The 18,945-nt window shown below is 39.2% G+C and overlaps 1 protein-coding gene across 3 annotated transcripts; it reads left to right on the plus strand.

Annotated features, from left to right (window-relative positions):
- The first annotated feature begins 1,274 nt into the window (after positions 1–1,274).
- On the plus strand, positions 1,275–13,253 carry LOC140999095 (putative beta-lactamase-like 1). Of its 3 annotated transcripts, XM_073469350.1 has the most exons (7): positions 1,275–1,286; positions 3,209–3,314; positions 6,078–6,181; positions 6,274–6,431; positions 6,862–7,073; positions 10,432–10,537; positions 12,275–13,253. In XM_073469350.1, exons 2-7 carry the CDS (start codon positions 3,209–3,211, stop codon positions 13,251–13,253), a joined length of 1,665 nt encoding a protein of 554 aa, XP_073325451.1. In that variant the 5' UTR covers positions 1,275–1,286. The 3 variants fall into 3 exon arrangements, with proteins under 3 accessions (XP_073325451.1, XP_073325449.1, XP_073325450.1); XM_073469348.1 differs by lacking the exon at positions 1,275–1,286; XM_073469349.1 differs by lacking the exon at positions 1,275–1,286 and having other exon boundaries at positions 6,081–6,181.
- The last annotated feature ends 5,692 nt before the right edge of the window (positions 13,254–18,945 follow it).

Raw genomic sequence — 18,945 nt, forward strand, 5'->3', positions numbered from 1 at the left:
AGACACTTACTAATGTGACAGCCATGTTAAATTTAGCTGCACTTCAGCTGGTAATGACAATCTCTGGGTCTGAATCCAAGTCTGAGTCCGAGTTTGTGAAGCAGAAGAGCAGACGCAAGAAATTTCTGGGTGAACATGTCTGTATTATATCAGAGAACTTTGTTGCTAGATGCTATACTGTGCGTCTTTTTGCACAGTATAGTAAATTAAGAAATATTTCAGTGAAAAGTCAAATTTCAAGCAAGTTTCCTACCAAGTAGTGTGTAAAGTTGGATAAATATTGTAGCACACATGGTTGGAAAATGGCTTGAAATCCATTTTTTCATTGAAATATGCTTAACTTACTGTACTGTGCAAAAATACACTTAATTCGCAAAGAAACAGTCAAAATGGGAATAAATGACTTTTGACACAAAATTAATTGAAACACAACTGAAACCATGTTTGCCATAATATTTATCCAACTTTAAACATTTTTAGTAGAGAACTTGCTTGAAAAACTTTTTGTCACTGAAATACAGCTTAATTTCCTTTACTGTGCAAAAAGGAGATAAACACAAAATTGACATGACTGTTGTCAACACAAAATATGAATCGAAACTTAATTGAAACCATGTTTGCCATAATATTTATCCAACTTTAAACATTCCTTGGAAGGAAACTTCATTGAAAAACTTTTTTCAGTGAAATACAGCTTAATTGCCATTGTACATAGTGGAGTGGATACTTTTTACACATGCGTAGGTCTACTTTTATTTTACAAAAGAAGGAAACCAAAAGTTTCCAAGTAAAAAGTAAAAACAAATGCTGTACACATCACATTCATTATTAAAGGACATTGTACAAGTCTTTGTTTTCATTTTTTTAATATTGTGATTAATATCGTACTGTGGACTATATATCATAAGTCTTTGGTATCATTACATCCTTACTTGAGTAGATGCATTGAACAAATCAATGAATGGATGTGTCAGAGTTTTCTTCAGTTAAACAAAGATAAGACTGAAATAATTGTTTTTGGAGCCAAGAAAGAACGACTAACAGTCTCTGCTCAGCTTCAATCTGTAATGTTGAAAACTACAAACCAAGCCAGAAACCTCAGTGTAATCATGGACTCAGACCTGAACTTCAGCAGCCACACTAAGACAATTACAGAGTCAGCCTACTATCACCTTAAGACTATATCCGTATAAAAGGACTTATGTCTCTGCAGGATTTGGAAAAACTTGTCCATGCATTTATCTTCAGCAGACGTTGCTGCTCGAGTCCTAACAAGAACCAAAAAAGTAGATCACATCACTCCAGTTCTCAGATCTTTACACTGGCTTCCTGTCAGTCAAAGAATAGATTTCAAAATCCTGCTGTTGGTTTATAAAGCACTGAATGGTTTCTGATCTGCTGCTAAGTTATGAACCATCCAGACCTCTGAGGTCGTCAGGTACAGGTCTGCTTTTCAGTCCCTAGAGTCAAAACTAAACGTGGAGAAGCAGCATTCAGTTATTATGAACCACATATCTGGAACAAACTCCCAGAAAACTGCAGGTCCACTCCAACTCTCACCTCTTTTAAATCAAGGCTGAAGACCTTTCTGTTTGACACTGCTTTTCACTGAAGCAATGTCAAGGCTGTGAACTGCACTGTGACTTTTTTCTAGTCTTGTCTCTTTTAACCCTATTCTATTTGAGCCTACTTTCCTATTTCTTAACTTGTTTTAATGTTTTGTTTCTAGATGTCTTCCTACTTGTTTTTAATGTATTTTAAATGCAATTTTGAATTTCTTTTAATGTAATTTTTATGCCCCTGTAAAACACTTTGAGTTGCCTTGTGGCTGAATTGTGCTATACAAATAAACTTGCCTTGCCTTACTTTCGCACTTGTCCGTTGTGTGTACACCTGTTTTTCTTTGTTGGTCGGCTTGTCATGTTTATGCAAAAAAGTGTTGGACGGACCTCCACGAAACTTGGATGTAGGAAGGGTCTCAGCTGTGTGTGTGTATATATATACATATATATATGTATATATATATATATATATATATATATATATATATATATATATATATATATATATATATATATATATATACACTATAGAGTAGATGTTTTTTCAGATGCTTCTTCACATTCTAAAAGTCTCTTTCTACTTCAGTTGTTTCAGGAGAGAGCTGCAACGCTGTTTTGCTTTCCATTGGCATACGGACGAGTAGATAGTGACTGAATGTTCAAACTGTTCCGTACAGAGATTTTTAAATGTTCTTAGAGGTGCAGAGCAAATGCAGGATCTTGAACAGAATTTTGCTGTTCCGACTATAATTACACACATGAACTATTCTTCAGCCGTCAAAATGGGTGCTTTTGAGAAATTGTCCCCTTGCAGAAGCGGTCCTGGCTCTGTAGTGCCTTTCTTTCAAATGCTCTTTAAAATGTAACACAAAATGCGTACTCCTTCCCTCTTCTGACTACCATCAGACCAGTGCTATTTCATACCTGGATAATCTTCATTCATTCCATATGGTACTTAATCATACCTTCTGATATGGTGATGAAGAGCATCAAGCAGTGGATGAGTGATGCATGTGTGGAATTAACCCCAAAGGATGTGAGATGATTTAATTGCTGCGGATGAGTGCTTAGCAGGTTTCCATTCTACAGCTCTCCTTACATTTGGCTCTGCAAGCTGAATCTCCCAGCAGATTATGATGTCATGCTGGAGTGGGAATAGAAGCAGTGCTTCCTCTGGAGCCAGGGATCACAGTCAGGATTAAGTGCATCTAGGTAGTGGTCGGTAGCCAGTGAATACTCAGGAGCAGTAGGGCTGAGTTCATGCAGTCCTGCTGCCTTCTCCCCGGTGGACCTCGCAAGCAATTCAGTCGTGGATTTTTCCTGCCTAAAGAAGAAGAATGACACAAAGTAGATGAGAGAAATCTGAGGCTTGTTCTCCCTCCTTTGGTAAGGCAAGTGATTTGTCCTGCAGCTGCTGGTTATAAAAGTAATGTTCATGAAGGTTGTTACCTTTTCTGGCAACCCCATTTTTTTTTACATGTCAGTAGAAGAATAAAGAAAAATGTCTTTGTCAAATGGCATGAAAAACATGCCTGTGATGCTGTGTCCTTCATGTTGAGGTGCACTCATTCTTAAGCACTTTTTACAAACATTGATATGATTTTTTTCTAGACTGTGCCTGCTGCCCATAACAACCAGTAAGCAAGATGAAGGTGAAATGGACCATGCTTGGCATGGTTGTCTTCTTTCTGCTCTCTGTGGTCATGACCTGCTGCTTTATATGGCAGTATAAGATGCCAAAGCTGAAGACAGGTAAGGTTTATCTAGCCAAAACAGAGTTACATACAACATGACTTTCCAACCTGGAACTACTTTGTCTGTCCTTAGCCCCATTGGTGTAATTGCTCGTTTACAGGAGCTGCAGCAGGATTACACAAAGCTGGAAATAGTAGCAGCAGGATTACCAGCCCTGTTTGAACAGACTTTAACTCCTGCTGAGAGATGGGAGGAGGAGGGAGGGTGGAGCTGAGCAGTGCTGGATTTCCCTGGAAAAAATGGCAACAGTCACTGCCTTTAATAGCTCATGCTTTATGTGATATAAATCTGAATTACGCTTAGAGACAGCTCAGTATTAAGGGTGCACTGTGCAGAAGGATCAATGAGGAACATAATAAAGCTTCATAACCTTGTAGCCCTGGGAAAATGAGAGCAAGCTGATATATTTACAGCGCTTACTAATGAACTGCACAACATGATTGTGTCATGGCTAGACAATCTATTACCACTACTACTGGTACTTAGATGAGGTTTTATCATCTTAATTGTTTCTATTGTCAAACCTAAACGACTGAATTGGGTCAATTGCCAGTGACTCTCAAAACAACATATATCACCGTCCCCAAAACAACAGGACTGTTGCAGCGTACCAGTGAGGCAGACAGGACATTCTTTGGTCAGGTTTAGGCAAGAAAACAACTTGTTTAGGTTTAGGAAAACATTGTAGTTTTTGGTAAAAATAACTATGTTACTTATGTAACTTCTTTCATGAATGCACGTAAATTAAGATACAATATGTATGTGACATAACTTGAATACGTTAAACTAAGTGTGAAACTAAGTCCTGTGCTTGTTTAACCTAACTGTCCACTAGACCTCTGTGTTTTTTGTCACTCTTTATACTATATCTCCTGATTTCCTCCTTTGCTGCCGTAATAATTGCTATGGCCACAACAGGTCATCGCCAAACAAGAAACATAAATATGGGCGATAAGCTGCTTTCACATTCGACCTACATGGTTGTTTTTCTACTGACACTCAGAAAAAAAAGTAGATTAATGATTAGTCGTAAAAATAAACTATTATTGAATAGTGAAGCTTGAGTGAAGCTCCGTAGTCTGGGGGTATGGCAGTGGATACCTCTGTATCTGTTGTCAGATGGCAGCAGGGTGAACAGACTGTGGCTGGGTGGGTGTTGTCTTTTAGTATCTTTGGGCTCTGTGCAGACATCTCACTCCACTGATGTCACTGATGCTCTGTAGATGGTACCAGTGATGTTCTGCATGGAGCCTTCCCGTCCTGGGCCTTGCACAAACCATGCCAGTTTGTGATGTTTCCATTCAAGACACTTTCTATTGCTCTTCTGTAAAAGTTGAGAAGAACTTGGTTCCATTGCTGATTTCCTCCTGATATGAGCTCAGATATTCAGACCCATGGTAGTGGTGTCGTCTGCAAACTACAACTACAACTGTCTTAAGATAAGCCTATATTTGATAATGCACTGATTTAGTCATAATGTAATAACATATGAGCATACATACCAGTGACAGGCCTACCAGAGTTAGATGTGTGTCATCACAATTAAGCAACCATCCAACTGGACAGACTTTTAGGAGCGAACTAGTTGTTACCTGTTACTTTAAGGGTAAGTTAAAACTGTAATGGTACTCAGTAGAGCGCACACCTCTGCCAAGGACCAACAGTCACACATGTACTCACTCATAAATACCAGACACCTAAATACGCCTGATTTCATTCATTAAGATCCATGTATTATTCCTTGGGAAGTTTTGTGGAAATCCGTATTTTTGGTGTAACCCTGCTGACAAACCAACCAATCAACAAACAAATGAATAAATGGACACAAGCGAAAAACATAACCTCCTTGCTGGAGGTAAAATATTAGCCATTTTCTTTACATTGTGAACTGGATATGGGGAACAATATGACAAACTGTCAAATAGTCATTGTTCTCACCCGATCACATGGGATGTCCAATTTAGCGACAGTATCTACAGTGGAGAGATGAACAAGTGTGCTCTAGACTATCAAGAATTAAAGTTAGCAAGTTTTGTTCAGACAACAGAAAGACATTTCAAATACAAGATTTTTGCTCTTTTTGTAGACGTCATTTCAATGAAAATCAGCTTAGCTCTTTAATTATTCAACACTGTTAAAAGTGGTAAGTCATAAACATTTAAGAATGTTGTCCATTGCCCGCACAAGTAGTGAAATTATGCACACTTCAACAACTCCAAAGCTGTCTAATTTACAGAACATGATTTTTGAGTCTCATTCCCAACCCGTCAAAAACAGCTGCATTGGGATTGTAGGACGGGTTGACTGCCATCCAAAAAAAACATCAGTTTTTGACAAGTTGGGTCTGAGATTCAAAAATCAACTTTTCTTACAAATAGCACCTTTAACTGCTTCTGAAACTACAACCTTTGTCCAAAGACCGCATTGCAAGGCATGTTATGTCATTTCTGACTGAGCTACAATTTCTGCTTCTTCAAGTTTCCATGCTAAGCTCGGCTACACAGGTCTATTTCTGTGTGGATGCACATTAGTACTTTTTATTGATCTTCTGATCTATCTGCAAGATTGACAATATACAGTGGGGTTAAAATCTTTCACATGTTTAGTTCAGACACATTTGGTCATTTTCTGCAACATCAGATTACATCCAGTTCAAGAAGTCACACCCTTACTGCGCATTTCTGGTTGTACAACTAGGGCTTATATTCTATGATGACTGCTTGTTTCATACATGATGATGCCTTTTCCCCCTTTCCACAGAAGTGGCTGTAAAAAAAGCAACAGTAGAAGAGATGTGCCCTCAATTCCCTGAGCCTGTGCCCCTCAAACATCCCATCACATCGCTGAGGGCAGCCTTAGAAAAGGTGAATCTCGTCAACAAATTTTTCTAGTTCATATTAAAGTGAAGACATTTGGATATAGCAATTGTCAGTCTCACTGAAGTTTCTCTTCACAGATAGATGTACTCCTTAGGTCGAGCGTTCACACCACCAAGTTGCCAGCCATATCAGCCATCGTGGTTTTAAATGACTCTGTACTATGGAATGGAAACTTTGGCAAGAAGAACATAAGTGACCCCTCCTCATCTGCACCCAATGAGTACACAGTGTACAGGTGAGATTAACAGACAGTGTTTGGAACAGGTGAGGAACATAGAATTATGATTAAGATCAACATAAAATATGACTGAGATATGACAAAAAGGGAAGTGGTGATTCGTCTACATGCCAGATACTTTTATAATATTAACAGCTCCATCTAAACAATAATCATTACCACACATGATGTAAGCTTCTGTCTAATTCTTCTATTCGACATTGCATTTAATCTGAGGCTTAGTGTCAGAATTAGGGGTTAGGATTAGACCATCATTGTATTAGATAAGATACATATGGGACCTGTGATCAGTGAGACTGAACCACTCACTAAATTAAGTGCTTAAATTTGATCTGTGCAGCAGCACTGGGAATGCTATGTATTATTAAACCAAGATACATTTATTTAATCAAATGTGTTGCATTCACTTTAATCACTTTGATCGCAGAATCGCGAGCCTCTCGAAGATCTTCCCCACACTGATGCTTTACAAGCTGTGGGAGAATGGCCTGGTGGACTCTCTGGACGACCCTCTGGAGAAGTACGCAGACAACTTCACCATCAAGAACCCCCTGGGGAAAAGTGGGGGGGCATCAGTCAAGACCCTCAGCCGCCGCTCTCCTGCACTCACCCTGCGCCGGATGGCTAGCCAGCTTTCTGGTAACCTCTAAATCTGTTTTAATGAAATGGCAGCCATCTTTCATTAACCTACATCAGAGCAACAGACATCCAACATGACATGAGGAGCAGAAGCTTCATATATACATAAACACAAATAATTCCTTTGATTCTGGGTTTTTGGAGCATTGCATGTCCACAGGAATTAAAACTGCACAATCATGTGATCAAGCATGGAAGTAAAAGTAGAAGTAGCCTCTGAACAAATGACAGTGATTTGAACGTGTTACCACCACAGCTTTCATAATAATTCATTGATATATTAAGCTTCTTGAGGGTTGATGTCCTTAGTTGGAAGGAAATTGTTCAGTTTTCAGTTTGGTGTTGAATAGGGATGATTGGGCTTTGATCTGTCCTGAGAGGTTTAATCCTCTGAACACACACAAGTAAGATGTAAACAATGATGCTCACATCACAGCAGCTTGTCTATGCATATACAATGGTAAAATACATTATTGTGTCCACCACATACACATACAAAGGCAGGGACAGTAAACACATTTGATTACAATGAAATCCAAAATTCGCAAAACACAGGCTGGAAAATGAGATGAGACATGAGTCAACACAAAGACTGAACATTACATGCTTCACAAAGCTGGTATTTATTGGAGCAGAGTTTATATAAGATTGCATCAGATTGTGATTGTGACAGTATATGAAATCGTGAAAACCAACAGAAATCGGATTTTCTAATTTGGTAACCCTGCCTGCAAACGGCAGATAAAAGTAATATCTCCATGGGTAAAGATGAGCACTTAAAGAGATTCACTACTTACTTCCACTTCAAAGGTTCATTTTCCACTTTACAACACAGGGCTGTACAACGAAATCTAAGTTGTAGTCCCTTTTTGCTGCACACACACACACACACACACACACACACACACACAAATGGCGTGGAGTGTTGAGGATGAGTTCAGAAAGGAGTTGAGGTAGGAAGCTGCTCTGTAGTCTGGTGGTATGGCAGCAGATACCTCAGCAGGGTGAACACACTGTCAGTAGAATTTAGTCGGTGAGCCCACACAAAACAAAAACAGCAAGAACCTCAACTCACATACAGTAACCATCTTATCTATTTAATTCATATCGTTGTAAAAAGGAAAACACGATGTTGATCTATGCTGTTATATTGTGTAACTGGTGGTTTCACTTCCTATCTCTTTATATCACAGTCAAACAGCTCAGCAGCAGTTTGGTCAAAAGTAGGTCTAGACTCTTTCATAATTCCCTTTAAGGACACTTCTCTACCACCCACAACAGCACCTTAGCTAACACAGACTCACATAAACACAGAGCGGAGCTATAATTACACTGAGCTGTGTCCAGAGATGGAAGCTAATCAGCTCTGTGCTCCCAGAATGAAAAGAAGGGATTAACAGAGGGGAAGCCCTGACAGTAGGAGTCAATCCGCACACAGACTCAAACCATGGCACAGGATTTTTAAATGTTGCACGCTAACACTTACTAACAAGCAACCAAAGTAATGGACAAATGGAATTTTTTTGAATAGATGATGGCACTCGAGGAAAAGTCAGGGGATCACTAGTACTGAAAGTCTCTAATGTTTTAATCTGAACCAACTGACTGACTGAGCAACACTGGCAGTCCTAGAGCTGCTGCCAGCATGGCTACAAAGTCTTTAAGTGGATTTACCCCAACCATTTTCTGTAACAGAATACTGAGTCAGCTGATTTAAATTCTGACCTGTAGAACAACAAATGTTTGATATAACTGAACAACATTAGCTTTGTTACTGATCATGACCAGTAAGTCACCAAATCAGTGCCATTCAAATACTGACAGAAACTCTGTGCCACATTGCATAGCCTGCATAGTATATCCACTGAGCTTTTGAATGAGGCACTTCCGGCTGCACCCATAGAGCAGCCTTTTCTGAAAGTTGTGTTGACCTTACTATTAGCTTAAGCTTCTTAACAGTCTTGTTTAGAGGTTAAACCTTTCTGGTTGTTTGAAAAGAGTGCAGGGATTGCATGCACTGTTATAATACATATTAACAGAATAAAGAGTCATGTTGAAGGGGAATTCTGATGTGTTAAACCTGGGCCCTACATTTACATGTTTTAGTGAGTGAATGTTTCATACTTACCAAACTTTTTGGAATTTGTCCAGAAGATCACATCAGCTGGGAGAACGGCTGCAATGGCTTCGTTTCTGTAATATACACTAAGAATAATAACTTAAGCCTGTCAGTGGCAAAAACAAGCACTTTTAGTGGATGTAACTTGGACAGTCGGAATTGCCCCAAAAGATTACATTGCCGCAATTACAGCCGCGTTGCGGCTGCCGGCTGAGGTGATCTACTGGAACGATTCCAAAACAAAAGAAAAAAATGAATGAATGGATAAAGTCAGATGTCATATGTGCCGTTTCTTGGGTGAGGGTAGGCCTGGGCAATATAACTCAAAGGTCTATCACAATAGTGAAGTTTCATATCTGCCACATCCATAATTATTGATCATTTTTAATGACCTGTCCTTTTTTTTTTTTTTTTAAATCATTTTAGAAGACCAGGCGACAAACACACAAATAAAATCACACAAATAAATTTTAAAAAAGTGTCTCTGGGCTTCGGTACCAGTGACCAGGACTTCAGTTTTGTCTTGATTAAGCTGTAGAAAAGTGTTAGTCATCCATAGCTTGATATCTAAAATACAGTTAAAAAAGAAGTCTATTGGTCCTGAGTCATCCAGAGACATATTATTAAGGGATATGATAGGCTCTTTATAAGCCAGGACATATTCGCTATGTGCTTTCAAGTTCGTTTGCATAGTATCGTTTCGGTGTCGCACGCAGGGGGAGCTTATTGAAAGAAGGGAGGGGGAAATTCGCAGCCAGTCCATCATCGAGAAGACTGGCTATTTCTGTACAGTTATTATGGTTCTTAAAGCTTGTCACTGGATCAGATTCCCATAACATTACTAACGAACATTGATAACTTAAGCTTTTTCAGCAAAGTTACTTTTTCTGAGCAACTGAAGTTTTCTTTGTTTTGTTATCGTCATATTAACAGTTATTAATCTTACAAGGCCAAAAATAAATTATTACCTCATGTCTCCTGCAAATAAGAAAAAACGTATTACAAATACATTGCATCTTTCTATCACCTGTCCAAAACAAATGCAAATGATAGCCAGATCAACATCTTTAGAAACAAGGTAGTGGCGCTCATGTGTTCATCTAATAAGGCTCCCAGGATCAACAATAAATGAAGGTTCCTTGTGGCTGCTTTAAAGCAGCCACTGCATTCATGAATTGATGAACAGCCACAGATTTATTCACCATATTTACTCATTAAGGTTTTCTAATATTTTGACAGGATTACCCAGAAGATTAAGATCCACTAATCTCCTCTGGAGTGGAGATACAAAGGCAGCCCTTAATTTGCTACAAGATGATGTCCTGGTGGCGGATCCAGGCACCAAGTAAGACTCTGTTTCCTTCCTGTGTTGCTGTATTTTTGACTGTGAGGACTTTACTGTTGACCTGGGGTGCCCAAACGTTTTCCCTTGGAGGGCCAAAAATGTAACTTAATGGTGGACCACAGGCCAAAAACGGTATTACTATATTGTATTGTATAAGATGCAAAATGGTACTATATTGAAGCCCTGAGGGGCAAGTAAACAAACAAACAAACAAACAATTCTGGTGATCCATTTTCGAAATCTGATCTAAATTGTTTTCTCTCCTGTGTTAATGAGTTAAGAGGAGGTGAAGATGTTCTTGCCAGAATAATGTTAATTTTATTTTGATTTTTTTTTCACTTTTCACTTCCCACCTCTCTTCCATAGTAAAAGGATACCGAGTTGCATTAATTGATTGACCTCCTGCACAGTGCCACTCAGCCCACTGTGCTCATATTATGAAAAATGAATGGATAGTATATATTCAATAGGGCTGGATATTAGCAAGGACTTCATGATATGATGATGTCATAATACATTGTGATATGATGCATATTGCGATATATTGCGATATCCCACATAGTTCACTGAAAATGTAAAAACTGAGCTGAAATACAAGTTGCTGTGTACGATCTGGGTAGTCTTAATACATCACATCACATTATATTGATGATTCAGCAGACAAATTGAATCAAAACAATTTAATTCAACATTTCCTGTCCAATTTATTACAATGGTATTGGCAAATTTGTACAGTTGCACACTGTGTTACCCAACACACTGATGTAGCTGGCATAAAAATGTAAGTGCACTCTTGCACTTTAACTGGACACACTGAAACAGTGGACACACTGAAACAGTGGACTGAAATTGAAAAGAAAACGTGAAAATAAAGTGCACAAAGTATTCTTACTGTGTCCCTGAACACACTGTAAAGATTATATAAAAATAAAGTGCTTGTATTCATTTCTTGTGTCACTGTCTGAACAGTGAACACAGTGAACTGAAATGTAGACCAATGAAAATAAAGTGCATATACACAAGTACTTCTTATTGTCACTATGGGGTTAACCATATGCCTAAAGTCGGTGTTTTCAACTACACTATAAGGGCACAAATCATTACAAAGAAAGTGCACCATCAACTTAGAGGCAGAGCAGAATGGGTCAGTAGCTGGGCCTGTTATTTAGCATGGCTAAATGCTCCAAAGGGAACACAACAGACATTTCTCTGTGTAGCTTGATGTTTCACTTGTGCTCACTCTGTTTGGTTTTGTGCCCCAGTTTAAAACACAGTAATGATCTGCCTCATCTTGGTTGTTTATTGTTATTTTTGTTGTCGGCTATTCACAGCCCGTTTAAAACATGAATCATTTCTTTCAAAATATCGATTTTTGGAGCTGGAAATCGGTGCAGTATATTGTGAAAAGAAATATTGAAATATATATCGCCTTTTTGATTTTTTAGAACAGCCCTAACAGCCCAATACAAGAGTATTTTTACCTCACAAGAAAAGCTTTTCAAATTATAATTAAAAACATTTTTTTTGGCTAAAAACATCTGCTGGGCTTAATTAAACCTTATGGTGGGCCAATTTTGGCCCGCAGGCCCAACCTTGGCCAGCCCTGCTTTAGACAATCCATGTATTCCAATGGTCTGAAGGGAAAGAGGGCGCTGATGTCTTTTCACAGAACTTTTGTATTTTGTATCCAGAGGGCACTTGCTAACATCTGTGACATAATTCTCTCTTTTCTTTCAGATGCCACTACAGCAATGTTGCTTTTTCCTTATTGGCCAACATCTTGGCACAGAAGGTGACTGGCTCAGACTTTGAGAGCTGGGTGTCTGACAACATTCTTCAGCGGCTCAGCATGGAGGACACTGGTTTCGACTTAACTCCTGCCATTCAGAAGCAGATGGCTGTCGGTGTGTACAGCAATGGTCAGCCTGCTCCCCTTTACAACCTCGGCTGGTACCGACCTGCAGGCCAGATGTATTCCACAGCAGCTGACATGGCCAAGCTTATGATGGCTCTTCTGGGTGGCTACGGCTGGACTCTGCTCCGCCAGGACACCCTCAACACCATGCTGACCCCAGTTTTCCGATGCCACAGCAGCTACTTCGCCAACTCCACCGGCACACCGTGGGAGATCAACCACAAGTTTGGCTATGATGTGGTGAGGAAGGACGGGGACCTGGACGGTTACGCAGCCACCCTCGCCCTGGTGCCAAGGCTCAAACTGGGACTGGTCATCCTGATGGCTGGGGTTCGTCCTGCAGACCAGGACCTTGTGAGCCAGGCCTACAGCTATCTTATCCCTGCAGTAGAGAATGCTTTCAGGGATGCTAAACGAACTCTTAGACCACCGCTCAACCCAACTCCTTATGTGGGCTTTTTCACTTACAGGAATATGACTTTCTATGAGATTAAGGTGGACTCAGATGGGGTGCTGGTCATGCAGCAGTTTGGACCACAGGTGGACACAAATGTGCCATCCAAGTACCGAACTATTCGACTGGATTACCTGCAGGACAGGGTGTTCAGGGTGGTTTTTGAGAGCCCGTACCCCTGCAAGCTGAAGGTTAACAGTGCTTCAGTCTCACTGGAGGCACAGGACAGACAGCTTTTCAACTTTTTCCCCTTTAACAAGAAAGGTGTGTCGCCAGGGTTTGATTCCCCAGGACTCAACACTTACAGGGTGACAAGGATAGCTGGCAGACCATACTTTACTTCATAAAGACAGGAATTCAACGTAACTGGGGTGTTGTGTCAAGGACATTATATTATATTCTTATAATATTGTTATTCCATACCAATTGTATCATTTAGCCATGTCCAAATCTCCAAATGAATCAAGTCATCCTTCTGCTAAATAACTAGCACAAGCAAAGCAAAAAAGATATAATTGTAAAGGTTACTGTATAAATGTTTGCTAAGTCGTGACAATGTGTTAGTATTCCTCCTCAACCTTTAAGTGCCTACAGTGTGACCTAGAAAGAGGAAAATTATGATTGACTGACTGAATTCCACCAGGGAAGCATGTGAACATGTTGTCTGTGCACAATAAAGAGCAATAAAGTTGCAGAATCATTTGCTAAACATTTTTCAAATTCTATAATAAGCATTTAAGTGTTTATTAGGCATTAAATAATTGTTTATTAAGTTCTACTTTTTGGTAGACATACAGTTAACACTGAGGTGACCAGAGGACATCCATTTAACAACCCAGCAATACATAACACTCATATAAACATGCAAGGAAGAAAACATCAGGAAACACCAATCAATATAATAATTAAAAACAAGTTAAATCAACTCAATGTCATTCTTCATCTTATAACAACAGGTGCTCTGATACTGCACTTGGGCTATAGTGCTTTGAGCTACAATGTTACATCCACATGCTGACAATTTGTACTTTGTTCAAAGTGATAAATGGCTAATGTTGGCTTGCTAACATGCTAATATAATGGTAAATATGGAAAACTTTACCTGCTAAACAATATACATTGCCATGTGAGCATTTTAGCATGCTGATCTTAGCAATTAGCACTTCTGTCCCTAGAGCTCCTAGTGTGTGTGTATGTAGAGCAGAGCTCCTGATGCATCTCTCATGTAGCATTTCTTTGACTTTAGTTAGAAGTTAATTATTGTTGGATTTTTCCAAATAACTGATGCAATGAGTCACATCACCTGCAGCATTTGGCTGATTGTGAGCAGGTCGCAGTGACTCAGGAGTCCTCTGGACTGCCTCTAACTTCTCTCAAGCTGAGGAGCCTCTTTTAGAGCTAAATGAATCTGAATCAGCCAGTTAGAAGACACTTTTATGCCTCATTTCCACTGTGAAGTAAAGCTTGTCTTGACAAGAATGGACTTGCTTGGAATGGACTTGCCAGTAGATAACCTTTGGTAACCTTGATCTGTGCATCTTAAACCTTTGGTTATCTACTGGCAAAGGTTTTAGATAGCACCTGTCATTTAATATGATATATATGGTGGAGTAAAACACTGTAGAGACCGCTCCTCGTCTGTGCTCTGAAGTTCAGCAGGCTTTTGTCTCGCTGCCTTCAGCTTTTTCTGAAACAAAGTTTGTCGCCTTGCAGGAACAGCTACATAATGAGAGTCAAGAATATCCTCCATTGTTTCAGTTTTTGAGTTTGTGTTGCATTGAGGATGATCATCCAAATAAGAATCCTGCAAATTCCACTGGTTGCATGTGCGTTGCAGAACGGCTCAACTGCGGTTCTGCTCCGTGCTCCCTCGTCCGTCAACACCCACCGGCTGCGTTTTAAGTGCGGTAATTACAGAATCAGGTGCAATCGCAATTGTACATGTATGTGTTATAAACATAACGACAAACAGACAAAAGGTTAGTGTTCCTAACCGAAGGAGTAGAAGAAGGGTGGACTTGGTTGAATAAAACTGCAACGGAAAAACATGAACTGAATTAACCGGATGTTTTAATGTTGTTTCAGTGTCTGACTTCCTGTCTCGATCGATCTGCTCTGTGCCTAATTCGGCTGAATTGATGCACTGTGCTCCGGCTTATCAACACTTCTTGGTTGTTCTTTAAGGCTGTTGAAGAGGCAAATGGAGGTGTAGCAGGCTACATACTGAAGGATCTGGGGAACAGCTAGACGTTCCGAAACACCTCCATTGCGAAACCCCCTTCATTCCAAAACACCCCCACTCCGACACACCGCTGTTCCGAATTCGACTTTCAAGTTCCAATTACTTCCCAATAGGGTTAGGGTTAGGGTCAGGGGTTCCCCAATAGCCTTTTCGGAATAGCAGGGTCTTTAGAAAAAATGGGAAACCACGCCATTACGAAGAATGGAAGTCTATTTTCGGAACAGTGGGGTTTCGGAAAGGCGGGGTGTAACCAAGGATCTGTGCATCTTAAATAAAACTGAGTACCTGCTACCAATTTTGAGGGAAGGCTGCATTTTCCAGGATTTAAATGGTGAAAAATAAAAGCACAAATCATAGGGATATAATAGGCAAGACAGATACAGAAGAAGGCTACACCAAGGAGTCAAAAGCATCATCACGGCAGTGGCGCCTCGAGAAATTTTTCATAGGGGTGGCACACCAAAACCACTGCATTTCAGGAATTCTATTGCGCTGTTGTAGTATATAGGCAGTTGAAAACTATGGCAAAGAGTTAAGGAATTGTCTACTGATATATTTTGGTTTCTTATTTTACATTTAATGTTACTAATTATCTGATGTGAATAGACTAATACTGGTGCAGTTAACATTTTGAGTTCCACAACAATCCTGTTTTAATGTGTTATGTATCTGTATATAAATGTGTTAGGCGATTCATTGTTTTTCAAATAGACTAGTTGTCCTTTTTTCAAAGAACACCAAGTCTCTCCTGTAGTGGAGTTAACACATTATTATGCCTACTCCTGATCACTCCTGCACAACTGATCTCTGTAGATTCCCCCAAAACCAAGAGGGAGCCACATCAGTAAAAATTGGGGGCGACTGATGTTTCTGCACAATCGTTGTAGAAGATACGCTGTTCCAACTATCATGCAGCTATGACCAAAATCTTAAATGAGATCTACATCCTTCATGTAAAGTGAAAAGATCATGAAGTTTATCCATTGTTTGAGAGGTCTGAACTACTGGATGTGAACGATATGCTATTCTCATTGCCAGTGAAAGAATGTAACTCAGTACAACTACTTAAGTTAAATTCTGAGATACTGCTATACTTCAGTATTCCGATCTTCTGCTACTTTATACTTCCACTCCACTAAATTTGAAAGCAAATATTTTACTTTTCTCCTATTATTGATGACTTTAGATACTAGTTACTTTGCAGATTGCATGCTCCATCAGAGCCCAGGTAGCATATTTAAATCAGTTTATTTTATCAACAATCAAATAAAACAAACGAAAAATGATGAATATCAGATCTGACAATCGACCAGGCTGCTAGTCGATCAACACCTAGTTACAGCATATAGGCCAACATACATGTAAATATGATTTACTACTTCTGATAGGACTAAGTAAGTACATTATTGCTAGAACTACTTTTGGTACTTGTATTCAATATCATTTAAGACTTTTACTTAAGTACTATTAGTAGGGGTGACTTTCATTTATTTTTTAATTTATTTATGTATTGATATTTTTACTTCTGATCAAGTAATTTTGGATAGGCTGCTGTATACAACACTGCTCATTAGATAAAGGATGACCTAAAGAAGATTTAGGATTGCTTTCTTTAAGGACAACTGAGACTTCTCCAGCAGTAGCGACGGTAGATGGCCCTGGAGTTGCGATTAGTGGAAAGCAGTTGGTTTTCCAGAACTTGGGGGACATAAATTCATCTCGCTACAAGAGGACCTGGTCTCGTTGGTGGTTGGCTTGTTATTTATGTCTGGCTGTTTTAGCCGGGGTGCTAAAGTTAGCTGAAGCAGAGGCACTAACAGCTGGGCAAGGCCAGTCCTCTTTGATGATCTTGAAGGTTTGCAACAACAAAAACTGAAAAAGTAGTTGACCTCAATGATCGACCTATCATCCACTTCAAGATGAGACATGAGGAGCAGTGAGATGGTGAGTAAAGAAACAATAACCAGTAGCACCCTATAGCTTTCATACCTTGATATCAAGCTTTACAGCAGCAGCAGTGTGTGGCAGCTTCTGATTAGGAGCGGTTATGAGTGAGGAGGGAGCCATATTTAAATGGACTGGCTTGTGGTGAGAATAGCTGTGACTGGTGTGAGACTGATTGGTAACCATAATTCAATGGGCAGGCTGTCAGCTGATTACAGCTGGGGCGTATGACTTCCATGTCCTGCATGAACTAACGTTAAGCTTCATTTTAAGGTAAAGTCGTTACATAATGTTGCAGGCCCTAGTTACCTTGACAAGTACTTTAATAAATTAAAAGAGGTTCATAGCAGCAATACCAGAGCTAGGGTAACTAGACGATCCAAGACTCATTGAATCACAACAATGAACATTATTAAAGTTGCACTAATCAAATTGTATTATTTAAACTGTTGTTTGCAGCTATCGCCAACTCAGCAGCAACCCTCTTCAAAGCATTTTAGTGTCTTTCAGTTCATTGTTTTGCAACAGGCAACTATATTGTTTTGGTTGAGTATCCACATTGTCTTTATCCTAGGGCCACTGTATCTTTAGTTGGTTGACTATGTCAGCCATGCTCTCACCTACTTCAAATACTACCATGTGGTTTAGCTGAGGGGTTGCAGCTGAGTAGAGCTTACAGGAGGACTCATCCGTAATGATTGTTACTTTGTTGATATCAACACTACATATATTTGTAGTGTGTTAAAATAATTAATAATATAAACAGACATTTATCATATCAGCATGTTTATGTAATCTCTTTTTTAAATGAGTTGACCAAACAAATTTTCATACTTTGATGAGTTTTTTGGTTATTTTATTCAAAAAAAAGAACCACAGCAGGAAGCTGAACTGTCTGTCTGACTGTGAGGCAACCAGAGCTTGATGTCACACATGAATATATAGCAACTGATTAAAACTGAAGTTTAGATTGACACAAACAACTTAAAAACAACAAAATAATTGTACAATATTGTACAGTTTGGACATTACCATGCTTCAACAGGACTGCAGCCCATAGTTATACAAACAGACAGACAGATAACATATAGTTAGATACTTTATATCAGTGCTACAGTTTCTTTTTCCTGTGGGGGGCACTGTGATCACAGGCTTCAGTCATTCATTTATTAAATCACATTTTGCATTTCTGATGACAGTATCCTCCAAGTGAACTCCCTTTGACATGTGAAACTTTTTCTCTTACACCAAGTTGTTTTTTTTTTTTTTACATTAATTTGTTAAGGGATGGAGTTGTATTATCTAACCTGCTCAGCTGGTCAACATGTCATCATTTTCATGTTTTTATTTATTTGTGCTCTATGTTGTTATTTAGTTTCTTTTCATGAATTGGTTGAACATAAAAGAATTAAGCTCTAAAGATCACAGAATAACTAGTAAGGCAGGAACAACACTTCTAAGTAATGATAAATCAATATATTTAGTAATGGTCACATTCTGCGCATCAATTCATATTGACATGGTGCAGTTCACCACCAGAGGGTGCCAAAGCACTTGCATAATGGGAATACTCATTCCCACATTCATTTCCTCAAAAGAGATTTTAAATAAACTAGCTGTGCCAGTTCAAAATATACCTGGTCAGAACTGACCAATTGATTGTCCTCTGTATTCCTGCCTGCAGTGTTCTTGAGAACTGCTCATCCAAATGACTTCTCAATCATAAGATTAACATTAAAACTCATATTTGATGCCTTCATATGCCAACATCTTTGACAGAGGACAAACCCCTACCCTCATTCCACATGGATCTCGGTATAATGTAGTCTTGTTGAGTGGGAGTAACAACTAAT

Source organism: Pagrus major, chromosome 7, assembly GCF_040436345.1.
Source record: "Pagrus major chromosome 7, Pma_NU_1.0".
NCBI classification, from domain to species: Eukaryota; Metazoa; Chordata; class Actinopteri; order Spariformes; family Sparidae; genus Pagrus; species Pagrus major.